The sequence below is a fragment of the Onychomys torridus genome, chromosome X, assembly GCF_903995425.1.
Source record: "Onychomys torridus chromosome X, mOncTor1.1, whole genome shotgun sequence".
Lineage (NCBI taxonomy): Eukaryota > Metazoa > Chordata > Mammalia > Rodentia > Cricetidae > Onychomys > Onychomys torridus.
The window spans coordinates 90,119,187-90,145,875 of record NC_050466.1 but is presented as its reverse complement, the minus strand read 5'-3'; the positions used below and the strand labels follow the sequence as shown (position 1 = coordinate 90,145,875).

At 49.6% G+C, this 26,689-nt stretch overlaps 1 protein-coding gene across 2 annotated transcripts; it reads right to left on the bottom strand.

The window, feature by feature from the left end:
• Window positions 1–262: 262 nt before the first annotated feature.
• On the bottom strand, window positions 263–25,733 carry Med12 (mediator complex subunit 12). 2 transcript variants are annotated; one of them, XM_036174463.1, is made up of 45 exons: window positions 25,422–25,733; window positions 24,796–24,900; window positions 24,402–24,593; window positions 24,119–24,278; window positions 23,503–23,684; window positions 23,232–23,342; window positions 22,866–23,120; window positions 22,253–22,399; window positions 21,835–21,934; window positions 21,587–21,723; window positions 21,235–21,366; window positions 20,333–20,459; window positions 19,067–19,296; window positions 18,628–18,708; window positions 18,355–18,525; window positions 18,006–18,150; window positions 17,789–17,839; window positions 17,399–17,517; window positions 17,078–17,221; window positions 16,482–16,645; window positions 16,128–16,259; window positions 15,557–15,784; window positions 15,263–15,407; window positions 14,967–15,087; window positions 14,426–14,527; window positions 14,215–14,328; window positions 13,819–13,997; window positions 13,475–13,654; window positions 11,921–11,992; window positions 11,376–11,509; window positions 11,086–11,247; window positions 9,617–9,728; window positions 9,360–9,449; window positions 8,729–8,838; window positions 8,444–8,579; window positions 7,760–7,921; window positions 6,013–6,390; window positions 5,647–5,797; window positions 5,306–5,511; window positions 5,065–5,142; window positions 4,753–4,970; window positions 2,830–3,124; window positions 2,194–2,358; window positions 1,925–2,006; window positions 263–1,740 (listed from the first exon to the last, which is right to left on the bottom strand). In XM_036174463.1, the coding sequence occupies exons 1-45, from the start codon at window positions 25,518–25,520 to the stop codon at window positions 1,697–1,699; spliced, it is 6,648 nt and encodes a 2,215-aa protein (XP_036030356.1). In that variant the 5' UTR covers window positions 25,521–25,733; the 3' UTR covers window positions 263–1,696. The 2 variants fall into 2 exon arrangements, with proteins under 2 accessions (XP_036030356.1, XP_036030357.1); XM_036174464.1 differs by having other exon boundaries at window positions 2,194–2,265; window positions 5,315–5,511.
• Window positions 25,734–26,689: the final 956 nt, after the last annotated feature.

The window sequence follows — 26,689 nt, the reverse complement described above, 5'->3', positions numbered from 1 at the left end:
GGTGATCTTCCAGAACAGCAAATCCAAACTTAATCTGCGAAGCTTGAGACCTTGACACACAGGGAGAAACTGAGGCACTGTATGCCGAACACCCCAGTTTCTTGCCACAGAGCCTCACTTGGCAACCATCACCTCTCCTCAGCCCCAGCACCACCTGAGCAGCAATCACCAGTGGGGCCCGCTTTGCCCTCATCCTGTTATCCTCCCAAAGGTCAATGTCATACACTTCTGCTTCTTCTAGTAAGGCAGATCATATTCAGACTGTTAGCACACTAGTTGTCTGACCTTTGTAGCTTCTACCCACACCCCAATAGCCAATGTTTCTGTATGTAATGCACCTGTCCACTTGCCCTAGCACACATACACACCCAAATCCCTGCTGAATGTCCCTTATCCTACCAAACTTCTATCCACTGGGGCTCCTGGAGTGTATATGCCAGGATAGTCAGGAAAAGTCTTCAGATGTATTGGCTTACCATCCCTGGGAACCCCAATCCTTACTCATGACTTGGGCAAATCCCATGTGTAGGAGAGCTTTGTGGGTTCAGAGGGACTTTTCAAAATAACTTGGGTATTGATTGATTGACTGGCACTCCTGTTTTTATCAGCATACTGAACACTTCCCAGCAACAGGGTACAACTACAGCTTGGAGGGTCCCTTCCAGTGATCACCCAACCACCAGCCTAGTGTAGTCCTCTCCCAGCCCAGAGATCACCACTGTCATAAAGCAATTGGGGTCTCCAGCACAGCCCTGGGTCAAAGGCCCAAGGCAGATAGGCCACAAGGGGAGAATGGTCCAGCCCCTGTTCCAAAAGTGACTTGGAAGGAAGTTTTAAATTGGGAGTGAGCAACAGTTACCCTGGGAAACTGCCAAGGTGGGTCGTATGAAAACATGAAGTTGCAGCAGTGGGCCAGAGAAGCAGGTGAGGCTTTCTGCTGGCCTCTCTTCCTGCTAGAGCCAACCTGGACTTCTGTCCCTACCTCTTCTTTGACATCACATGCCCTTGCAGAAATGTTACTTTCAGGGAGGTTCTCTAGCTAGCACGGTGTAGGATGGGGCCACGTGAGACGAGAAAAGGAAAGCTATGTTCTGGCATCTGCCCCTACTCTCAGCTTGTTTGAGACCAAGTATGTGGGGTGTTGTGGAAGGATGATGGGCTTCCACTGATTTCTCTCTGGCCTAATGAGCCCCCTCTTCTAGTGGTACATCCCCAGTGGAAGCTGCACTGTAAAGAAACTGCACTATTTGGTTGAGGGGGTAAGCCGCCCTGAAAGGACTGAGGGCTTGGAGTTCACTGCACGTTACTTTTGAGCAGGAAGAAAGGAGAGCAGTTAGAATTCCCAAATGGAGAGGGTAGAGGGGGAGCGGGGGAATAATATGGAAGGCATGAAGGCTCTGAGTTGTTCATCCTCTCCCTGGTACTCTCAGAGGAGAGCTCTCCATGTGCAGATTCACACACTTCTTTTGCAAAGAAGCTCTATGTATTGGGCGCAACAGCTCTGGGGTCTCTATATAAATAATATACAAAATCCAACAGTTCAATGCTTCACATTAACAAAAATACTAAAAATTCATTAAAAATGGAGCCTGAGGGAAGGACCCCAACCACTACTGGAGCTCGCCCAGGAAGGGGACTGAGAATTAAGCAGAAAGGCTGGGCCACATCCAGTGTACAAGCAGTTCCTCCAGGTGACTCAGTAGCGTCCAAATATGTTGGTACTGGGTTGTGGCTGGGTATCTGTGAAAAATGAGAGATTGTCAGAGATGGAAGACCAATCAGGGCTCATTAATGAGGAAGGGAAAGGGGGAAGGGGAGAGGACCTCCATAATCTGGGCCTGAAGCTAGCTAGCACCTCGGCCACCTCTTCCTACCCCATCCCCGCTTCTTCCCCAGGTTCTTCTTGGGAAGGAGGCAGGCTTACTGGAGAGCTGTTGTTGAAGCTGCCGGACCAAAGCTGCCGTCTGTTGCTGTTGCTGGGTCTGCTGAAGCCCCTGGCGCTGGAACTGGGTGGAAATGGAAAGTGGAAGATAGAACTCCAACCTTCCACCTCCTTCTTCACCCATCCCCCTACCCTAGTGTTGTGCCTGGCCTCCCAACACTACCCGATCACACACTGTTCCTAGCACAGGCTGCCCGTGTGCCCATCCTTTGCCGCCATCCCTGAGTCTGCAGCTATAGTTCAGCAGCTACCTGGGGCTGGGACTGGGGCTGGGGCTGGGGAGGGGCTGCCTGTTGCGGCTGCTGCTGCTGCTGGTGTGGCTGCTGTGGCGGCTGTGGCTGCTGCTGCTGCTGTGGCGGCTGCGGCTGCTGCTGCTGCGGTGGCGGCGGTGGCTGCTGCTGCTGCTGCTGCTGCTGCTACAAGCATACAAGAGAGAATTTGAGGGAGAGCAGGAGAGCTATGACTTTGTACTGAAAAGATGGGAGCAGGACGGGAAAAGGGAGTTGGGGCCAAGGAACAGTGAGGGAACTCTGGGTCCACATCTGAAAGAAACCAAACAGTGTATTTGGCAGACAGTGTCCAATTTTTCCCTCACTATGATCCTCAGGAAATGAAAAGGGGAAAGGAAGCCACTTAAGCACCATGATTAAATCCAATATGATGGGTGTAGGCCTGTAATTGCAGCATTCAGGAAGCTTGAGGCAGGAGGGTTGCCATGAGTATGAGACCCTGCTGAAAGAAGGGTCCTGAAGAAACCAAAGAAAACATGACCCATTCTGCTGGGTGCCTAGCACATTACATCATGTTTCCTCTTGGGGACAGTGTGGGAAGAATATGCCCTTTCCTTCTTGGGCTCCTAAGTCTCAGACACGATCCTGGGGCCTTACCCGTAGGATCTGCTGCTGCTGCTGCTGCTGCTGCTGCTGCTGCTGTCGAATGTGGTACTGCTGCTGCTGCTGTTGCTGCTGTTGCTGTTGCTGCTGCTGCTGCTGCTGCTGTTGCTGCTGCTGCTGCTGCTGCTGCTGCTGTTGATGCTGTTGTTGTTGCTGCTGCTGCTGCTGTTGCTGCTGCTGTTGCTCAGGCAGGATGGAAGTTGAACGGACGCCTGCCTGGACACCCTGGGCACTCAATGGAGTCATAGTACCCATCATGGGTGTCTGCTGCAATGTCTGATGTGAAAACCTCCAAAGACAAGAGGTCCAGAGGTCAAAGCACAGGGCAGAGAAAGGGGGTGGTACAAACCCTGGGTCCCTGACCTGAAAGAAACTAACAAGTCATTGTATTCATTCCTCTTGGCACTAACTAGAGGAGCCCTTCTGGAGTCTGACAGATTTCTAGGTCAGGGAATAAAACACAAAGACAATACTCCATTTTACTGTCTCATAACCTTAATGCTTAGGAATTTTTCAATTCTCTTTCAGCTATTTTTTCTTATGAAAAAGTCTACACACGATAAGCATTCTATAAACACCTATCCAGGGTTTTGTGGCTGCTATTGTGCCCCAGAAACACTCCCAGCTGTTCTGCTACTCCACATGCCCGATCTACCCAAATCTGCCCAGCCCTGACAATCTGCAGCTGGGCTCCCTTGCCCATCTTCTCCCATCTTCCCTCCACTCTGTCCACTCTGTCCACAGTGATCGCTTGCCATGCCCAGTGCCTCCCATCAGTCTCCTGAGCAAAGCAGTCCTTTCTAGGGTTGTGTCTCAATGCTGTAGCTCACTGTTTGATGTCATACGTCTAACCTAGCCCCTGCTCCTTCCCTAGCACAAGTTCCATACTACATTTAGGAGCTGCTCCTTTCTGTCTCCAGACACTCAATCCAGTCCCCCGGTTTCACTCATGCTGCTTCCTTTGAAACCTGGAATGCCCTCCCTTTTCCCTTCTCTACAAATCCCAGTCCTTGGACGGCCAGCCCAAATCCATGAATCTTTCTCCAGTGAATCTCCTCTACATCTTTTCTCAAGTCCCATTTTATTTCTTGGTACCTAACTCAACAGCTGAGCATGTCTTTGTAGCATTCTCTAAACATTCTTCTGCATGGTTTCTTCTTCTCTACTTCTCAAGTAGGGTAAAATCTTTGTGGTGAGGAACCTTGGACCTTTCTTCACTATCTTTCTTTACTCTAGTCGTAACATAACGTTGGCTACACAGCAGGCAATTAATCAGCCCACTCTTATTCTGAATCCTAAGTCACAGAGCCTCATGACAGTTACCCAGGTCTTAACTAAGAGTCAACTAAAATTAACCATGACATTCATTTGTTAGTCCATTCTAGAGTTCAACTGCTTTTTATTCCCTTGAGACGGGTGTCTCATGTAGCTCAGGCTGGCCTCAAACTCATTATGTAGCTAAGGATGATCTTGAACTTCTGATCTTCCTCTTTTTGGTACTGCAGGTGTGCACCAACCCACCAGGTTTTATGTGGTCCTTGGGATCAAACTCCAGACTTCATGTATGCTATCAACTAAACCACATCCTCAGGCCTACAAGTTAACTGTTTAATACTAGATTTAGGACTCCTTATTATTTACTATGTCTAAAAACCCTAGATCCCTTCTTATCAAAGTTAGCTATATTTGTTTCTTCTCTCTGGTCCTCAAGGAAGTGCCAGGGTTGTAAATGTGAGACTATTGGTCTCTATGGTCCGCTCCAACTCAGGTTGTCTGTGGTAATGCTTATGTGACAAGATTAGTGTTCCTAATGTTTCCTAAAGTTCAGGTCCATCTACTACCTCGAGTATAGGATTTCCCCAGTCAGATGCTTGCTTCTCCCTGTGTCCCTTCCAAGCTCACCACCGCTTTGGGTACCTTTGAGTGGAAGGCAGTCCGTGCCCATAGGTTGGGGCCTGCTGATGCACATAGCCACTGGGCCGCTGTTGCAGGTGGCGGGTAGGATCTACAAGAGTAGGATTGGTAGAAGGGTGGGTGCTCTGATAAGGCTGGCTGGAGTAGCTGGGGGGCACCATGGTACCTGCAGGGCCTGTGTGTTGCTGCAATCCCACATGAGAAACATAAGAAGTATAGCCCTGGGGAAAGGGGGGAGAGAGAGAGAAGGGGCATGAGGGTGTACAGCAGCAGCCTGCTAACCTCTCCCTGATGGTCATAGTCCCAGGCACTTACCTGGGAAGTCTGCAAACCATAGGAAGAACTAGGAGTCATCTGATGGACAGATGACTGTCCCAACATCCCCTGACTCTGCTAAAGGGAAAAGGGAGAAGTCAGATTCAGGAAGTGCTTTCTGCCATGTCTCTTTTATACCGCCTAGCTATACTGTATGTTCTGGTGACGGTCCCAAGTGTCTCCTCAGTCCTGTGGCCCACCAAACCCCTCTCCCTGACAGTCCTCCCTCTACCCCTCTCACTATCTTTGCCTGGAGCTGTTGGCGAAGGCGCTGTCCCTGGGGCACTGTGGGTTGCTGCTGCCGGTACACAGAGGTCTTATAAGATGAGGGTTCTAGGCCCATGACAGTAGTCATAGTTGTGGGCAGCACACCAGGGTAAGTTGGTCGAGTTGGCAGTTTCTGCATCGGTAATCGCACAGGGCGGTACGGGTCCACACGAGGGCCACCTGGCATGGAGAGCAAATGGACCTCTCTGGCATCCTCATCCCTTCAGCCTTTTGAAAAAACAGTTCCAGCCATCCACATCTCTCCTGGGGAGGGAGAAATGCTCGACTCCACCACTCCTAGTGACCAGCACTTACCAGCAGGTAGTGGTTGATTCTGGGTATACAGGCCTAGGGAGTTCTGCCTATAGTTAAGGTGGGATATGGAACCAGGATTTGCATGGTGCAGAAGGTCTGGAGGCACTGTCACACCATAGGGGCCACTCCGACCTGGGCCTATGCCATAGTCCTGCATGGGTGCAGAGGACAAAGGTTAAGTGGGTTACAGCAGTTCTGGGTGGGGAGGTGGGGGAGGGGAGGGAGAAGGAGTAGCACTGATTATCACTGTTATCACCATTCTAATGGCGCCCCTTCCCCATGCACCCCACACCTCCCTTAAAGCAGGCACTTTAACTCCTTGCTACACAACATCAGGAGGAGGGCTAGGTAAGGCTGGGGACTAGCCTCAGTCTTGGTGGCTGGCTGGCTGCGCTTTTTGCCCTTGGTGGACTTCTTCTTGCGCTCCTCGGTGCTGGGAGGAGCAGCCCCTGCTTTGTCAGTCTTGGGGGGCTCAGGAGCCTTTTTCTCAGGCTCTAGTAGGGCAGGGGCTGGTGGCTCCTCGTCTTCTGGGGGCAGCGGCAGCGGCTCCAGGTAGTAGGCTCTGGGCCGAGGCCTCAGGTGTGTGTGGTAGAGGAGCAGCCGTTGCTGCTCCTCCCCTCGAGTTACCCGGCGGTCCACTCGGACTGTGCCAAACCAGGCCCAGGACAGCGGTGCTGTGGATGGCTTCAAGCCCTCAAAAAGATCCCAGGGAGAGATCTTTTGTTTGGTGGAAACTTGTAGACCCTGCTCCAGAAAACGAGAAACAGAAAGCTGTTGGGGCTTGGAAAACACGAGACAGGGCTGGAGAACCCACAGAAAGGGGGAAGATATCCGTTGACAGGGTTTCAAACAAGGGAAGAGAGCCGGGCCGCGGCGAGGAGAGGAAAGGCCACCGCTGCCACGGACGCTGCCACAGATGCTGCCACGGACGCTGCCACGGACGCTGCCACAGACGTATGCAGAAGGGACAGAGTTGAACTGCAGGGGGAAGGTGTGAAGGAGGAAGGTGGGGGCCAGACAGGGAACAGAGACGATGGGGAGGAGAGGAGGGGGGCCGACAGAAGATGAGAGAGATAGAGAGAAGCCCCTCCCCTCCGCCCAAAGGGCAGTGGCAGTGAGAGACAGAGACACACACACACACACACACACACACACACACACACACAGAGAGAGAGAGAGAGAGAGAGAGAGAGAGAGAGAGAGGGAGAGAGACAAGGGGAAGACAGTGTAGGGACAGGGAGGACAAGAGGAGGACAGAACAGACTGATGAAGGAATCAAGAGAATGTGTACACTAACTAAAGGCTTCCACTTCGCATTTTCAACTTTGCATTCTCTTTTCTCCCTCTTACTTCTATGCAGAAAAATATGGTTAATTAAGAAAATACTGAAACTAAAGGCTGCAGAGATGGTTAAGAGCCCTTGATGCTCTTGCATAGGACCCAGGCTTGTTTCCCAGAATCCACATCAGGTAGCTCACAATCACTTATAAGTCCAGCTCCAGGAAATCTAACTTCTGACCTCCATGGGCACCTACCTGCACATGCAAGTGGCATACATACAGGTATGTACATAAACTCTTTTAATCCAAATATGGAAACTAACATGGAAAGGAGGGACCAGGTGGTGGTGGCGCACGCCTGTAATCTCAGCAGTCAGGAGGCAGAGGCAGGTGGATCTTTGTGAGTTCGAGGCCAGCCTGGGCTACAGAGTGAGTTCCAGGAAAGGCGCAAAGCTACACAGAGAAACCCTGTCTCGAAAAACCAAAAAAAAAAAAAAAAAAAAAAGGAAGCTGAGTTGGGCAAGTGAGAGACACAGAGAAAAGAGATGGGTGTCAGCAGAACGGTGAGGGGACCAAAACCAGGTGGGGCAGAGAGGGGGACAAGTGGGAGAGAGTCGGTGAGAGACAGGCAGAAGTAAAGCAGAGTCCAAGAAAAGGGTGAGACTCCAAAGGCGGCAAAGCTAAGTAATTTGCTCAAAGCCCCAGATGCTTTGTACGTTTTATTGGGGAGAAGCTAACAGGCTCCTGAGCTTGGTGTGTTAGCTGGAATTGTGAGATCAGAAATTAACATGGGGTGCTGGGGATGGAGGACATGGGAAGAAAACAGAACATGCCTCCTTCTTGAAGATGGAATCGAAGCCAGCAATCTTGTTGCCCTTGGTGTCGATAAGGGAGCCCTGTGGCTCACAGGTAATGACATCTCGGTTCTGCTTCGGTAGTGGCAACAGTTGGTGAACCTTTTCCAGACTGTCAGACTGGCGCTCTCCCAAGTCCTTCTGCAGGGACAGGGAGATAGGTCATGAGTTCAAAGAGACAGAACAAGAGGGACAGGAAGTCTCAAGAGGTAGCAGAGCACACACACAATAAGTATGAAGAAGACACTCAGAGCTGGGCATGGTGGTGCACATCCATAATCACAGCACCTGGGAGGCTGAGGCAAGAGTGTTTTGAGTTTGAGGGTCAGCCTTAGCTATAGAAAAAGCCACCCATCTCAAAACACAAAAATCATCTCAGCACTCATAAGGGTGAAGCAGGAGGATTGCTGCGGGTTCAAGTGCAGTACAGGTTATGTAGTGAGTTACAGGACTACCTGGACTACTAGATGAGATCCTGTCTCAACAGAACAAACAAAAAGCGCAAGTTCAAGTCCCCATTGCACACATCAAAAAGAACAGGCAGGAAATGGGGAAGAAGAGGGCTCAGACCAAAACAAGTCATCTCGCTCTCCACTCCCAGGCCACAGTCAAGGGTCAGGGTAGAAGGAGCTGAGTTTCCTTGTTCTTGACTCCCTTGCTCACCTGAAGCTTCTTCACCAAGTTCATATATGCACGTTTGTTTTCCTCCATGCTGCCTTGTGAGATGCTAGACATGTCTGCAGCCAGTGTTCCATTGATAAGCACACTCAGCATGTCCAACACAGTAGTGAAAAGCTCACTGTGGCAGGCAGGGAGAAAACCAGAGAAGCAAGAAATTAAGGGAAAAAATGGCCCAAGAGGTCCCAGGCAGGAATGGAGTCAGTGGTTCCTGTAGCTGGTATACGGTAGGGACTCCAGGTCATGGCCTGCAGGGGTGAGGATGCTCACTTGTTAGACTGCATGTCCACAGTGCCGCTGATGATGATCTCCAGGAGGAGCTGGGCCCACTCTGTAGTCTGCTGAGTACTACGCTGCACTGTGTCAAACATGCCCCCCACCTGCCAGGACCACAAATCAGTCAGATGGTTCAAGGAGGTAAGTGTTTAAGAAAAGCTTAGGTTGAATCTGGTTGGGTAGGAGCTGAGACCCCTGAGGCCCTATCCCATCATTTGTACTTATGATTTACTATTCAATCTTGGGTTAGTGGGGCTGAATTTGATATATCAGGATCTGTTTCCTTACTTATAAAGAGATGGGACCTGTACTAAACAAATTCCATAATTACATTCACCATTCCAAAATAGGTTTCTAGTATTTCTAGGGCTCAGTCAGAACACTGAATACTGAGGCAGGGTCCCTGCAAACATACAGAGTATTCAGTATATTGGATTCTGGCCACAGGGATTCAGTTCCTCTAGCCATTTTAAGGTTCTGCATCCCTTAGGAAAGCAGGTTTGATATTGGAAGACATCAAGGGACCTAGGGCCTCCATTTCTCAAACCTGTCCTCCCCAACCTGGGGCTTTTTAACTATATTTCCAGCCCCACCCCTTCTTCCTTCAGCCCAGATTCCCCTTTACCAGGTTGAGCCGCAGTTTGAGTGCCTCATGCATTAGCTGCTTTGGTTTGCAATCATCCAAGTACTGGTTTTCTCGCCAATTAATCACAATCTAGGATAGAAGCAAGTTTAACACGTACGTGCTCAGGGATCTTCTCCTTTCTAGTCCAAGTCACCAAATTTTTGATCAGGAAATAATGAGGGGTCCGAGCACGGAGTGGCCTCTGAGGTGCACCCTTCCCCACCCTGATGCCACTTCTATGGCCCAGATACCCGTACCTGGTGCACCTGGCTGTGGAGGGAGGCAAGGAGTCCCTCACGCTGCTCATCCTGTCCTTTCAGACATGTCAGCACCAGTGATAAGAAAGGCTGCTGGCTCAACAGGGACATGCTAAAGCCATGAGGAGGGGAAGGGCAGAGAGAGGAGACGGAGGCTCCAGCAACTTCCAACTTTCTTGTCCCAGAGTCTACTCTTAAAGCATTCTTGAACCATTTCATTTCTGTTTCCTTTTCTTTTCTTTTAGACAGGGTTTCTCTGTGTAGCTTTGGAGCCTGTCCTGGAACTCAGGCTCTATAGCCCAGGATGGCCTCGAACTCACAGAGATCTGCCTGCCTCTGCCTCCCGAGTGCTGGGATTAAGGTGTGCGCCACCACCACCCGGCCATTTCTGTTTTCTATGTATTGATTTTATTGTGAGCGCATACATGTGCACATGACATGTTGCACATTTGGAGGTCAAAGGAAAACTTGGTTCTCTCCTTCTGAATTGGATTGAACTCAGGGCTGGCAGCAAGCATTTTTTACCCATGGAGCCATCTTGCTGAACCCTAGATTCTACCCTAAGATGTGACCTTCTGCTTAGCCATTCTACTCAGCTCTTGTCTTACACTTTCTTTTTTCCCTTCCTTCCTTCCTTCCTTCCTTCCTTCCTTCCTTCCTTCCTTCCTTCCTTCCTTCCTGTTGTGGAATATGAGTTTAAAAGGTGTTACACTTGTTTATGCTCTGGAACATTTGTTTAATGATGCAAAGATGTGTTGCATTCTTTATGTTGCATTTGTTTAACTCTGTCAAGCTGTGTTACTGTGCCTGTCTAAAATACCTGATGGTCTAATAAAGAGCTCAACAGCCAATAGCAAGGCAGGAGAAAGGAGAGGCGGGGCTGGCAGGCAGAGAATAAATAGGAGGAGGAGTGAGAGAGAAGGACTTCAGGGCTAGCCACTCATCTACACAGGAAGCCATGGAGTAAGAAGTAAAGAAAGGGCCGGGCAGTGGTGGCGCACGCCTGTAATCCCAGCACTCGGGAGGCAGAGCCAGGCGGATCTCTGTGAGTTCGAGGCCAGCCTAGTCTACAAAGTGAGTTCCAGGAAAGGCACAAAGCTACACAGAGAAACCCTGTCTCGAAAAACCAAAAAAAAAAAAAAAAAAAAAAGTAAAGAAAGAAAGGTATTCAGAAATAGAGAAAGATAAAAAGCCCTGAGGAAAAAAAAGGGGGGGCGGGGGAGTTGGGGATTTAGCTCAGTGGTAGAAAGCTTGCCTAGCAAGCGCAAGGCCCTGGGTTCAATCCTCAGCTCAAAAAAAAAAAAAAAAAGAGTTCATACAAAGATCTGTTTGCTACCACACCCCACGCAGCTGCCACTTTCTCCTGAGGCCTATTCTCTACCCTGAGCCCCAAAGTTTATTCTTCCCTGGGCCTGCAGCCTCCTCTCCTTTCTACTACTCTTCAGTCCATACCCATAGAGCCCTCTTACCTCTTCTGTTTTTGTCGATCTCGTTCTTTTCGGGAAGAGGAACCCAGATGCTGACCCTTCTCCAATTCCTCCCCAGCAGCTTTTAATACATGGCCCTGGACTGAGGTAGGCAGTTTGGCAATAAGAGGAGCTACCAGCCACACACCAGAACGTTCTAGAGAGCTAGAAGACAGAGGGCATGGGTTTCAGGGGAGCCAGGTAGACAAGGCTGAACAATCTATCATTTCTTTTCCCTGCACATATGTCCAGCATCACCATTTCGAGACAAATCCCAACATGTTTCTCCCCACCTGAGCACAGGTTTGGTCTTGCTGCTGCTGGGCATGTTGCTTGCTGTACTTCCAGAAGACGACCCTGTCTCTGCTGACTGTTGGAAAACCTCAATTGTGGCTTTGGCAATGTTCTCCAAGAGGGAGTTCATCTCCTGGGGAGGATAAAAGGCAGCTAGTAGTGCAGGGAAATAGGAGATGTGGGAGATGAGGTTGAAGGAGAGCATCGTGGAGGTCGACAGTAGGACAGAACCGTCAGAAGCTGTGCCCTCCTGTACCTCTGTATTTTTACAGTTCCCCGCTCTCTTCTCCTTTGCAAACATCCTTACATCTGTGGCCACAGAAGCAGGCTCTGTTCCTACCATAGCCATACTTAGCTGAAAGCTTCAATACTCTCAAGCCATTTCCCTTATCAACAGCTCCACGAGTCTGCCATTCTCGCATGCTCTCTTATCTCTTTTAGGCAGAGGCTTGAGGGTAGGGCCTCAGTTCTATGATGGCTGATATCCCTGACCTGGGAACTGGAAGTGGGCCTGAGAAAGGGAGGGCCTGGGAGTATTACTTACATTGTTGGGGGTCTGCTTGATCATCAGCTGGAGCTCCAAGGACGACTGGCGCATGGTCCATTGGTCCAAGTTCTGATGGTTAAAAACCCCATTCCCAAACTAGTCACCATTGTGTCAGCCTTAGCTACCTACTGTTTTAGAGCTAATTCCTAATACCCCAGAAGAGATTCTTAGAAGTTGGAAAGAGACCTCTATGCCTCTCTCTGTAGTAAAGACTACATTTAGATAATAATCCAAAATCACTGAAAGCTAGCATATTTTACATATGCTTAAAAAATTAGCCAGGTGGTGGTGGCGCACACCTGTAATCCCAGCACTTGGGAGGCAGAGCCAGGCGATCTCTGTGAGTTCGAGGCCAGCCTGGTCTACCAAGCGAGTTCCAGGAAAGGCGCAAAGCTATACAGAGAAACCCTGTCTTAAAAAAAAAAAAATTCCATGCCCAGCAGTGGTGGCGCATGCCTTTAATGCCTTTAACCCCAGCATTAGGGAGGCAGAGGCAAGCAGATCTCCGTGAGTTTGAGGCCAGCCTGGGCTACAGAGTGAGATGCAGGAAAGGTGCCAAAGCTACACAGAGAAACCCTGTCTTTGAAAAAAAAAAAAAAAAGAAAAAGAAAAAAGAAAAAAGATTCCATATCCCCCTAGACCCCTGTTCCAGTGCCTCACAAATTTCTGCTCCATGCCTAACCTTTAAATGCCTAAAGTTAAGGTTGAACTCTGCCTCTGTTGTTTCAGCTGCTCAAAGTCCTATAGAGACTGGAAATTACTGTTAGGTAATCTCCCTCTGGCATTATCTCCTCCAGGCTACATAGATCTCATTCCTTTAGTTATTTCTCCATGGCCTTATTTTTCTACCCCCCAGGTCAGCCATATGTCTGAAGCAAGCAGTATGATAAGGTGAAAGGGCACAGGCACACCTGGGTCCTCAGAATGGCCCTAAACATCCTTGGACAAGTTAAATAGCCCCACAAGCCTCAATTTCTTCACTGGTCAAATAAGAATATTCCTATTCATTGCACAAGGTCATAAAGATCAAATTAAAAAAATGAACATGTCGGGTGGTGGTGGCAGTGCACGCCGTAATCCCAGCACTCGGGAGGCAGAGGCAGGTGAATCTCTGTGAGTTCAAGGCCAGCCTGGTCTACAGAGCTAGTCTAGGACAGGCTCCAAAGCTACAGAGAAACCCTGTCTTGAAAAACCAAAAAAAAAAAACAAAACCCATAAATAAATAAATAAATAAAAACAAAAAACGCACAATGCCATGCATATAAGTACTTGTACAAGAAATACATTTTCAACCACAGTAGCTATTACCATTTACTTACTGAATCACAACCAAAGTGCCATATATTCAAAGCAGGATCTAGGCCTCCCAGAGGCAATTCTTCCCATGAGCTATACTCACTGCAGACAGCTGTGCAGTCACCTAACAGCCTAACTCTTGAGTCTAGACCAGACCACTAGACCTGCACGTCAAGCCCATCCTAGAGCTATTTTCTTGCTAGCACCACGTAGGGGTCCTGCTGCTTCTCCCAGCAACCCAGCACCTCGGCCTACCTTGAGAATACGCTTAATGCGCTGCCGCTGGGGGTTTTCTCCATCTTCATTGTCCAGCAGGCGATGTGGGTAGCAGATGAGTTGCATGAGGCGCTGGGCCTGGGCACTACTCAACACAGGGTCTTGTAGATCATTGCTATCCTCACACAGTGACTTAAGGCAACGTTCTCCTACCCATTCCTAAGGAGACTGATAATTAGAAGACTGCAGGCAACCCTGGCAAGTGGTGCCAGGGGCAGGTAAAGGACCCAATGTATAGCAGGGAGGCAGTGTGGTCATGGGCTAGAAACAAGACTGTATTACACAGAAGCATTTAGGTGGTGTGGGGGGAAGGTGAGACTGACCTGTTGGCAGATGCTTCGAAGCACGTACTTGGCATAGACATCCAGACTTGCTGTCTCCACAGAGATGTTGCGGCCACCCTGCCTCCGACCACCACCACCACCACCTCCTCCCTCCTCTTCTGGAAGTTCTTCTGTTCCTCCCGTCACAGTAAAGCCTGACCCTTTCAGCTCCGCATCCCCTGTGGTTCATGGGTGGGAGATAGGGAGGGCAGAGTGTGATCAGAACACTCTGTGGAGACCTGCCCTGGCCCACAGAGGCAGAAATTCCCCCAACACGGCCCTCTGAAACAGAAATATACAGAACTCTATTTCTTTCCCTCCCCTTCTCTCCAAAGGTCAGAGAGACCACCTTTGGGAGGGAGAAAGACATGTCTCTCTTCCTACCCGCTTGCATACCCAGTACAAACACAGCCTTGAGAACAGCAAACACGGCTCCGTCCACGATGCGGTTCTGGGAGGCAGCCAGCAGGTGGCGGTCACAGGAGGACCGGATTCCAACGGTAGGTTTGTCTGCAAGGGAGCCGGAGTAAGGGAAGCAAAAGTAAAAGCAGTGGGTTGGGAGGGCCACAGTTTCTATAGCCACCTGGCTCCAATCAGAGTCACTTACTTCCATCAGATTGGCAAGGATTGAGTTGTGGTGTCTTGAACAGGTGGAGGAGGATGCGGCACGTAAGCCGGGCCCCTGGCTCAGAATCCTGCTCGCTACAAGCTAAAAGGAAGACAGAGCAGGTCTGAAAAGAACGAAGCCAAACTCTCTGCATGTGTGTATGTGTGCTGGGACGGGGAGTAAGGGGAAATACAAATGAGGTGAAAGGGGAGGAGACAAGAAAATCCTGAAGGAGAAGGGGAGCACAGGAACGGTACACAGCTGAAGGGTAAAACCCAAAAAGGTCGAAAGGCTGGGCTGAAGCTCATGCTCAAACATGACGGAGGTATTGGGTTCCATCCCCAGATATACACACACAGTGCAGGGCTCTTTTCAGGGCTGCGGTTTCAAAACAGGCCCTTGGAGCCTTTCAGCCTGGACTGCAACAGAGCACGGGCCCAGGAACTGCGGCAGGGTGTTCCACAGTAAGAGCACGGCTCTGGAGTCCGCATTCGCACATAGGGAGAGCTGACATTCTAGGCATTATGGGCTGGGACTTTACCAGCATTGAGGAGGGAAGGGATGGCGGCACAGCGAATCAGGTCTTCCAGGAGCAAACACTGTCGGGCAATGAGGATGGCAACAAAAGTAGCCAGGGAATCATGAAAAGACAAGTCACTGACCTGAAAAAAGCAGACGGACACACACTGTGACTCAGTGTGGAGGGAGGAGACCTCGCCAGTGCGCCATGCCTCCAGTCTACTCAACTCTGACCCTCTATGGTCCTGAAGGTGGCCAGATGTCCATCAAATAGGTAACTGTCTCATTCTCCAGCAAGACCCCGCCCATAAAGCTTACGTCTACATTGCACAGGAGATCGTTGAAACCGCAAGTGCCGTTGTTAGAGGAGCAGCACAAGGCCTTAAGTACTCCTAACCACTCTGCACTCAGTGACTTGCAATAGCCGGTCAGCTCCGCACATAGGATTGCGATGTCATTCACCCTGGGGAAAAGCAGAAAAGCCCTCAGACTCACAACTTTCTGTCTCTGCCCCAGTAACAGTTAAAGGGTTAGCACCGCTCAGGTAAGCCATCCCTCCCAATGTCAGGTGGAGGCATGGTGCCCATTCTTCAACTCAAGTGTGGCCCGTACCTATCAGGATCATGATGCCCCACACAGACGTGCATAAGAGCATTGCAGACAAAGCTGTAACGGTTAGCAGGGTTCTCACTAAGACTCTTGCCTAGCCCCGTGTAGGTGAACGTGTGAGCAGCAGGGTTCTCCAGAGTGTCAATCATGAACTCCGGGGCCCAGCGCATATTGGATTCTGATGGCTCCACGTTGCAGTAGATGGTGTTTTTCACTTTTGAGCAAAAGTCACTGCAGGGGTAGAGAAAAAACAGCAATACTGAAGGAGGTCTGGAAGGGTACAGGGATGGGCAGGAAAGGGGAGAAAAGAAAAAGGAGTGAAGGATGGAGGACCTTGGGAGAAGAAAAAGGGAGCTGGGCCACAGCAGACATGGCAGGAAGGGAACCACATGTGATTAAGAAAGAGTGGCCTGTGAAGGCAAGGAGGAAGAAGGTTCACTTTCAGCAATGAAGTAACAGATAAAGGACACAGTCCATAAGTGATTGATCCCGTATAGGCAGCTGGGTGCTGAGGTGCACGGCAATGGGAGGACGTAGAACTAGCCCCATTCTCCTACTCCATCCCCTCTCTTACCTGAAGAGCTCCCCAAATTTGCTCTTTAAATGGCTACAGGAAGTATACAGATCATAGAGATAAGCAAGGATACAGCGCTCTGCGGAGGAGCCATCTGAACGGTTCATCCCATGCTTCACTACACCACAGAGCCTGTCACAGAAGCAGGGTAGGGAGAATCAATAGGCGTGCGTCTACAGGGCCCAGGGCACAAAGGCCTTGGAAGCACATTCAAGTGTCTCGGTAAAGCTATTCCTACCCCTCCCTTAGTAGCAGACTCTGCCCACCATGTGGAGCCACATGTCCTTCCTAGGCCATTTCTATCTGGCCTTCACTAGACCCTGTCCATTTCAGTTACTTTGAAGGCCTGCTTACCCCTCAAACACTTGTGCCATCTGGTCCTGGTTGAGGATGAGACAGGCGTGATAGTGACGAAGGACAGCCACGATACACAAGCACAAGCTGGTTGTGTAGCTGCCCACCAGATCAGATGATTTGAGAAGGAGCTCGGCCTCAACCACGCTCAGCTCATTCAGCAGCTACCAGAGAAATGGAGGTGAAACATGAGGCCCATTTCACTGTACAAAACCCCACTTTCTGTGAGGCACTTGACATGGCCAAGCCTGAGCCCCTTCCTGCTGGAGCCACTTCAGCAGAGAAGGGTCAGGTTACCACGTACCAGTGTCCTGCAATCTACCAGCAGTATCTCTAAGCAGTCGCCAGGACAGCATGCTATAAACTCCACAGGGGGAGGATGGTCTGTACCCAAAGCTCTAATCTGTCTCTTGGGCCTCCCCAGGGAGCACTTAAGTCTCTATTCCGGCGGTCTTAGCTCATGTTCCACTCCCACTGTGCTAGTCTTTCGGCCATCCAAACAGCCTGGGAAACTGGCTGAAGCCTCTACTCTTGTCTTCGTGACCCTATATAGCATGAATTCCTTCTTCCGCCCTTATCTGCCCCAACTTCCCCACCTGAATGGCAAAGTCGATGAGGCCACTGATGCTCAGTGAATATTCCATGAGGTCGAAGATGAACTGCACATGCTGCACCAGAGGCAAGTGGTATGACATGCCAAGGGCAAAGCTCGTGATCTGCTCCAGAACATTCCGGGAGACCTGATAAGGGCAGTGCGAGTGAGACGGGAATGGAAGGAAAGAAGATCTAGGGAAGCAGGAAAGGATGATGGTGGAAGGGGATGAGACCAGCAGGTTTAGCCTGCTCAGTGAGGGGAAGATAAAACGAAAACAGGACAGGAGCCAGAATGTGGGAAGGGGGCTGACTTAGGCCCACACCTGAGCCGTGACCTGGTGTTGGTCATAATGAGAAAGGTGCTGGAACTTAGCAAAAATATCTTCAGCAGTGGGGAAGGCTTCCGGCCGGTTGCGGCGCCGCTTCTGCCCATCTTCCCCACCTGAGGGGACAGTTGAAAGCAATGAGTCAGGACAATAAAGAAAACTAGTTGACTAGGGGTCTGGTAGGGGTGTGGAGAAGGGACTATGGTAGAGAGGGAGGAGGGGCAAAGGGGAGAGAAGGAAGAGGGAAAGGTGGTCACCGAAGGGCTGGGGTAGGGATACATGGGACAGGGAAGCACAGGTTTAAAGGACCACAGACTATGTGTACAGGGAGGTGCTAGGTTAAGGAGGGGGAGGGGGAAGTGCAGTAAGGGGCTTACTGTGAGGTACCTAAGAATGTCAGGTCTCCAGGATTCAGAGGCACAATAGGAGCAAGCTGGTCTGTAGAGGGGGGAATGAGGGGCAAGTTTCAAAAGGACTAGAGCTCTCAGGAGACCCCAAGAGACAGGACATTGGGGCATGACTGGGGAGTGCCCTACACTGGGCATGGGAAGACTGACTAGGGCATCCTTTGGGGAGACTTCTGTTTGAGGAGCCTCAAACCCACCAGTTTCTGCTGTCCCCTTGCGGTTCAGAACCTTCAGGATATCCTTGGTGATCTTCTTGATGGCATGGCGGGCATCATCTCGCTGCTTGCCCACCCCAAACAGTACGACCAGCCGCTGGTTGCACTCATGGCTGCACGACTCCTCCTGCACCCCAGCAGCACTATCAGACTCCATCACAGGCCTCCTGCCCTCCTCTTAAGAGCATGCTCTGTGTCTCTCCACACTGCCACGTTCAAGCCCCTTCTCCAACACACCCACACCCATGGGAACAGCTCTAGCCCCTCGGCAAATTCCTTGGATGAAAGTCTGGGCTCAAAAGAGGCCATGGCAATTGTTGGAGAACAGTACCTGTGGGATGGGAAAGTGTGTGGCATACTGCACATGTCGTGGTTGGTCATAAAGAATCCCAAGTGTCCCCTCGGTCTTCTCTTTGGGTGGGGGTTTCACTTCCTTTTCGACATCTGGTTTCTCAGGGGATGGGCTTCCCTTCCCCTCACAAGGCATAGTAGGGGAGAACAGCTAAGAGGGTGAGAGGGCAGAACATTCAGGAGAAGCAAAATTTCCAAACGGAGGCATAAGGGAGAACCGGGGTGCTGCACTCGTCCATGCTCAGGTTCTTACTGAGAAATCGGGTTTCTCCATGTCTTCAAAGAGCACACTGGAACTAGGGTCGATGTCCATAGATTCAGAGAGCCCCGGATCCTGCAGGCACACAACAAAGCAAGAGTTGCCTTAGTCCCAGGGTGTGCTTCCCTGATGTCCAGGAAAGTTCACTGAGAACTGGATCCAGGAGGCATGAGAAAGCCCAAGTTCTGGATTCAAACCTTGTGCAGTTACTTAACCAGTAAGGCAAGCCTCAGTTTCCATCAGGGGTACCTCACAAACCTTTTGTGCAGACCAAGTGAAAACTGACATGGGGCTAGTCTATAAACCATGAAATGCTGAGAAAATACTATTTGGGGTAAAAAGAGATACTCAGAGGCTTCCAGAAGCTCACTTCGCTGCCAGAAGTGAAATGGGCACGTCAAAAGTAATCAAGTGCAGGGAAAAGGACACACACCTCTAGCTTGCTACTGCTGCTGCCTTCAGCCTCCTTGCGCTCTGGGTCATCTGCAGGATCATCAAAGGGAGAGGGAGGCCGAGGACCAGGGGCTCCAAATGCAAGATCCCCCCGAGAGATGAGAGTGCAAGTGTACATATTATGGGAGAAAACATCGTGTCGGATCAGTTCACAGAACAGCAGCACTAAGTTAAAGAATTCCACTCGCTCACTCTCACTTCGGGGATCAGCTGGAGAAAGGGAATGAGGAAAGAGAAGTTAAGCAGAACCCAGACAGGACAAAAAGAGATAGGGACATATCTCAGTAATGGTGCTCTCAGAATACTGCAGACATCGAGACATCTCTGAGGCAGTAATAGGAAAACCAGCAAAAGAAAAATCCAGACACTGCCTAGAGATACAAAGTATGGTTGGTGGGGCCGGAAAAATGCCTCAGCAGTTAAGAGCATTCACTGGCTGTTCTTCCAGAAGATCTGGGATTTGATTCCCAGCACCCACATGGCAGCTCATAATTGTCTATAAACTCCATCCAGTTCCAGGGCATCCGAAGCCCTCCACTGGCCTCTGTGGGCACCAGACATGCACTTGGTGCACAGACATACATGCAGGAGAAATACCCACACACAAATATTTTTAAAAGGATTGGCTACACCACTTAATGCTATCCATCACCACCTCAAAACAAACAAGTATCCTTGTTCCTATGTATGTAGTAAAAATGCTTTGCTCGAAAGTTCTTGTGTTTAGTCTCTGCATTTCTCTATTCAATTAAAATTGTGAGACCGTCAAGGAGTAGAATTACGCCTAAAATGAATTCTGCACAGAGCCCAAGACAGAAATATAGACCAGAGGTCCTTTTTTGTTTGTTTGGTTGGTTGGTTTTTCGAGACTAGGTTTCTTTGTGTAGCCTTAGCGCTCCTGGAACCAGTTCTATAGACAATACTGACCTCGAACTCACAGAGATCCGCCTGCCTCTGCCTCCTGAGTGCTGGGATTAAAGGTGTGCACCACCACTGCCCAGCTTCTGTTTTGGTTTGTTTTTCGAGACAGGGTTTCTCTGTGTAGTCCTGGCTGTCCTGAAACTCGATCTGCTGAGTAGGCTGGCCTTGAACTTAGAGATCCACCTGCCTCTGCCTCCTGACTGCTGGGATTAAAGGCGTGCACCACCACCGCCACCACCCGACGATGAACAGAAGGTCTTTATGTTTTCTGATGACTGAGTCTAGGCAGAGTAACTTATAACTAGAAGATTATAGGAGTCCATACTCAGCATGGGAGCCTGTGTATCCAAAAACTGCAGGAGGACATCCTGGAAAATAGGTGCACTAGGAGCAGAAAGGGAACCAGAGGCGACGGATCCCTTCTCATCAGCTGCTTCAGATTCTCCACAACGCTGCAAGAAGACAGAACAAGCTGAGGAGTGACTTTCTCCTGCTTCTTCCCTCTTCAAATATGTAACCTTGGAAGTGTCACCTGTCTTGCCTCCATCCCACACTTTTCACTTCCTATGCCACCTCCCAACTACAGCCTTGATCTCTTCTCTAACCTATTAATCCATCAGCTCCTTTCTATTTGTGCCTTTTGGCCTTAAAATTCCTGGTAAGTTCTCTACCACTTTTCTCTACTTATTTGGTTATTTGGTTTTGTGAGGCAAGGTCTCACTATGCAGCTCTGGCTGGTCTGGAAGTCACTATGTAGACCAGGCTAGTCTCAAACTCATATAGAGATCGGTCTGCCTTTGCCTCCCAATTGAGTGCTGGGATTAAAGTCATGTATCACTTTTCTTGAGATAGAGCCTCTCTACATGGTCCTAGCTGTTCTTCAATGCCAAAGGTAGACCAGGCTGGCCTCAAACTCAGAGATCTGCATTCCTCAGGGTCCTGGGTGCTGGGATTAAAGGTATGCAGTACCACGCTCAGCTTTTTTTAAACTTTTGAGACAGTCTCTCTGGCTAGTCCTAGTTGGCTTTGTAACCATGATCCTCCCATACATGCCTTTCAAGCATCGGAGTTACAAGTATGTGTCAAGACAAGAGCTCTCTGTGGTTTCTTTCCAATCCCTCAGGTCAGTCCCAAACCCACTACCACCTCAATCACTCACTCCAATATGTCCAAACCCAGTCAGATTCCTTCCATTGGGCAACTCACTCCCTTTTCTTAGCCTCTAACCTCAGCCTCAATTTCGGCTTGTCTCTTCTCCAGGAGCTTGGCTACTACCATAGCACGGTGCCGACCAGAACGCTTGCAGCTAACAGCCCATTCACATAACAATGATACCACAGCATCATCATCTGAAGAAATCTGTAACCAAAGGATTTAATGAAGAGAGTAAGGGAAGGCTGGAGACAAAAGAACTGAGTTCCTCTTTCTTCAAGAATAGACCCCACCTAAAAACATCCTGGGCCCAGGATCCAGGAAGATCCGCACTTCAGGAACTCCTGCTTTCAATGAGTTACTGACCTTACCCTTAGACTGTTTCTCCTGCAATGTTTTTGCTCTTTCTGTTTCTCTTCTTACTCACCTCATGACCATCCTTACTAGGCCCCAATCCAAAGATTCGATTACAAAGGGAGTCAAGAGAATTACTAAAGTCAGAGCGCTCAAAACTATGGCTGTCCAGCACTTCTAAAGTATGGAGCACCCGGCCAATGGTAAAACCTGAGGATAAACAGTAAAGGAGACTTAACTAGAGCTTCAATGCATTCAGATTCTCAGATATCTATGAGCCCATCACCCATCCTTTCTTAGCGTCTGCCCGCTGACACCCACCTGCAGTGGCTTCCTGGCACTTATCAAAAGACCAGCGAACCTCAACTGCTTGTCCTCGCTCCTTGATCTGCTGTTCAATCTCTCGCAATTTTGCACGGACCTGCAATTTAAAAAAAAAAAAAACCTTTAAGGAAACACCCAGATACATAAAATGCTAAAAGAAGACTAGCCAAAAGCTGGGCATGGTAGTATATGCCTGCCTGTAATCTAGCACTTGGGAGGCAGAGGCAGAAGGATCACCATTAAGTTTGAGGCCTGCCTGGTCAACTTTCAGGTCGGCGAAGGCTACTTAGCAAGATTCTGTCTCAAAAACAAAACAAAAACATAAAACAGTAGCAGACTCCAAATCACTGTTTCCGGAAAAATAATTTAGCATCACATCTCAACTTTGAAGTACCAAGGTAGTTTTTAAGCTTACCTGCTGAGTGAAGGCACTGTTACCCTCTGGCATGGGCAAGTTGGAAGGAGCAATGGGCAGGTGGTCAAGTGGTGAGCCAGTCTTAATTCGGCTATCAGTCAATGAGTAGTGCCAAACTAGGGCACTAGGACAACACAGGAGGATGGTCTGCCAGGCAAATAGAAATATCAAACCCAATCATCATGGCTACCTCTCTAGAATCCCCATGCTAGAGCCCTTTCGTGTGAATTAGGTTTAGTATGACTGAGTCTTGGGGCAAGTATCATTCCTGATCCCCCTCCTCCTTACTTTCCTATTATTTTTATATTATTTTCTGACAAGGTTTCATTTGGCTATACAGCTCAAGCTAACTTTAAACTTAATCCTCCTGCCTCTTCTTTCCAAGTTCTAGGACAATGACCCAGATTCTCAGGTACTTTCTTAAGAAGCCTTGGACCTACTTAGTCTGGGAGAGAATGTCCAAACCCTCTAAAAGGGAACATCCTATTCCAGAGAAAACACTAACTCCTGAACAGGTACTCAGTGCCTGCTCCCACCTCTGAGTTGGACTCACCCCCATTCTCCAGGATGAGCAGTCAGTTCTTTACACTTTCTTGGGCCCTCTAGTACCTACCTGAAGGATACAGCTGAGGCCAAAAACCAGGGGCCGGTGCTGAGGGCACATAAGCAGGTCACTAAAGGGAGTCGAGGGTGTACTGCTAGTTGGGGGTTGAGGTGCAGGGGTAGTGGGCAGAGAGCTTGTTGACTGAGCAGATATAACATGAGATGAGTGGCTGCTCACGCCATCCAGCTGTAGAGCCAGTCTTCGGGTACAGAAGTAGGCAAGGCGGCGGGACAGATAGGCAGACTGAACAAATTCCCCTGAGTACTGCGAAGACATGACCAACAGAGCCCCTAGTTTTCTCCAAGAGACACTGTCCTGATGTCTAATTCTTCCTCCATTCCCCTCAAACACTCCCTCCCTGGGTCTAGGTCTTACTCGAAGCAGTAGAGGAAGCAGCAGTTTAAGCAATTCATCCTCTCCAGGGCGTATTTTCTCAAAACACTCAAGCACCCAAGTCAGGAACTCATGTCTGTCCAGCATTCCATCCTATGGATAGCAGGGAACTATTAGAGGTAAGGCAGATAAAGTAAATGGATGGATGAAGAGCGCCGCAGCAGGGGCAAGGTAACAGGCAAATTCCATTCTATACTGACAGCACAGGATAAGGTGTAATTCAACGCCATGCACAACATGCCCTTGCTCCTACCTGAAACATGAACATGGCAAGCTTCTCATTGTAGTCCCACTGCCTGATGGCCACCTCTACATCGTGGGGCAAGGGTCCTATAGTAGAACCACAGCCTCCACTTCCTGCGGGCCCTGGCCGGTAGTATTCAGCCATCTTCTGTAGCTGTTCCCATAAGTACTTTGTAATGATCTGAGTCCATTCTAAAGAAAACATGGAAAGGGAGCTATTTAACACTATTCTTAGGCTGTGAATACTTTGTATCTCCTACCTCCACCCACAATCACCACAGTTCTGAGCGCGCCACCTCCTTAAAGCAAGTAATCATTATGGCCACTGAAGTCCCAAAGAATCTTCTGTCTACTCTTTTGGCATTTACCACTTTCTATATTTAATTACATTCCATATGCCTTCGCATCTCCCCTAAGTTCCACAGAACAGAGATTATATGTTGGTCGTTTTTACAGCCCAGTACCTGAACACAGCAAATAAGCAAATTCCATCGTGCTTACCAATTGAGTGGAGTGCAAAATTCAGGCAGAAGCAAGGAATACAGATTAGGAAGAAGAATTTCCCTAAGGCTCGACCACTCCCTAAAGCCATCAAGGTGTGGTGCACCAGGTGTGCAGTTACTTACCAGTGAAGGGGTCAGCGGTATTTTTCTTCTTAACCTTGGTCTCAGACATCGCTGCATAGTAGGCACACGTCATCTTAATGAGCCAAGCAGCCCGCATCACGGGCACTGTGTATTTAGCTAAGTACCCAAACACTTCTTCCTTCTTACTGAAAATGGGGACCTGGATAGACATCATCACAAACAGTAAGGTCTCTATTACCCCAGGAGCTGATACCATGTAGCTTACTCTCAGAATCTGACACATTCCCCACCTTGACCTTAAGAACAGGAAACAGCACCTCACCTTTTTGGCTAGGTGTGTGAGTGGTTTGGTGCCAGCCAGGTCAGTGAACCAGGTGTTAATAGCACTCTGAGATCGTGCTGTCACCAGCCAGAAGTTGTCCTTCTGGTTCATGAGGGACTTTCTGCGACCAGTGTCAGAGAGAGTATTGCAGCGTAACTTCTCTGCAATAATGCTGCTGAAGTTGGAGCTGATCTAAAGTGAGAAAAGTATACCTCAGGGTAGTAAGAAGTGGTAGACAGGTGGTCCTGCTTTTCATGTGAAACTGCCAACATGGTAGCACTGGGTTATGAACTCTGCCATTTAGGTTATTCCTTTTAAGTTTTCCCAACCCAGAGCCTTTGCTCCTTCTCAGATTCTTCCAGCCTTTTCCTTCAGCCTGGCAGGGTTGTCTCACCTTGGCAGGATTGAAGTTGACGTTCTTGGCACTGCCATGTTCATCCCCAGAGACAGCAGGCTGGTTATTGAAACCTTGTTTTACATTCAAAGCCGTCAGTTCATCCTGAGGCAGAAAAACAGCATTTTAGCTCACCCCCATTCGCCTTGTAGAAGAGGTTGTTAGAAAGGTTAAAAAGCAAGGTAACAAGGGAGAAAGGTGGGGGGGGGGGGAGGATTCCGAGTAGAAGAGGTTGTTATTTAAAGCCCAGCCCTTATGTTCATTTGGACCCCACCCTCATCCCCACAGTCAATGAGATTCCCACATCCCTCAGAGCGACCTCAACATCACTCTTCCCTTGCAGGCACCCCACCAAGCTGGCCCTAACAACTTTCTGAGGTTTGTGTGTGAGCGCCCGCGTGAGTGTGGAGGGGGGCACCTCCGGCGTGGCTCATGAGCCATTGCCTGCTCATCAACCGGAACTGCCGGCAGACCCTACTCTCCGGCACCAGTCCACTCTACTCTTCCCCCTTTTGGGACTTTTGCTCTCACCTAATCGCCCCGCCCCCCCCTCCCCTCAACTGTCAGTGTCTTTCAATACTAATCACCTGCCCGGACCCCGAGGGAACCGGGATTTGTGAACGCACCTCCTTCTGTTTGGGATCTTGAGGGTACACATCGGGAGGCCCCAGCCGTAGCCGCTTCAGGGGTCGGTGCTCGTAGCTCAAGATCCCGAAAGCCGCCATCTTGCCCAGCCCGTACCGCCGGAGGCGCCTGCAGGGCCAGGCGAGGTGGGGAGGGAAGGGGCGGAGGGCCGAGGACGGGAGGGAACGCGGGGACAGCCAGCCGGGCGGCGGTTGAGAGGACTTAGGCCGAGAGAAGGGGGGTGGCGGAGGCGGGGCACGTTAGAAACTCTCGATTACTGCCGGAAACTGCCGAGGGACGCTGGGTACCGTCGGACAATACTGACTGCAGAAGGGGTGGGGCCTCGCCAGCGCGGGGCGGAGCCCCACGGCCCGGGAGCTTTGGGCCCTAGGAGGGAAAGTCAATTTCACCTACTAAAAATGCACCCGCATGGCCTGTGCCGCAGGCGCAGACCTGAGATGGAGGGAGACTGCCGTGCGACTGAGTTCTAGCTGGAACTGCGTTCCCGTCACCTCACTCAGTTCTTGGCCTAAAATAAGTGCTCAGGAATGTTTACTTTGGTTAATAACTGCATCTTTTACTAAGTACTGAGTTTCTTAGTTCCTGCATCTTGATAATGGGTATGCTAATATTTCCTTTAAAAGGCAGTTGTAAAGATTAGAGACTACTATTGTTTAAGAAATCACCTATAGCTGGGCGGTGGTGACTCATGCCTTTAATCCCAGCAGTTGGGAGGCAGAGGCAGGGGGATCTCTGTGAGTTCGAGGCCAGCCTGGTCTACAGAGCGAGATTCAGGAAAGGCGCAAAGCTACACAGAGAAACCCTGTCTCGGAAAACCAAAAAAAAAAAAAAAAGAAAAGAAAAAAAAGAAAAGAAAAGAAAAAAGAAAGCACCTATGGGCTGAAATACAAGTGATCTTATAAAAAAGAAAGCACCTGTATAAACCTCTCCAGGCAGTTACAGCCCCTCTGCACCAAAACTTTCTAATCGTGTTGTTGCTGTTATTAACCCTTACTCAGGCTTGGTGGTGCACATCTTTAGTCCCAGCAGAAGAAAACAGATCTCTGAGAGTTTGAGGCCAGCCTGATATACACAGTGACTTTCAGGGCAGCCAAGTTACACACTGTGACCCTGTCTCAAAAAAGCAAAACGAGGGGATTTAGCTCAGTGGTAGAGCGCTTGCCTAGCAAGCACAAGGTACTGGGTTCGATCCTCAGCTCCAAATAAAATATAATAAAATAAATTTAAAAAAAAAAAAAGCCAGGTTGGT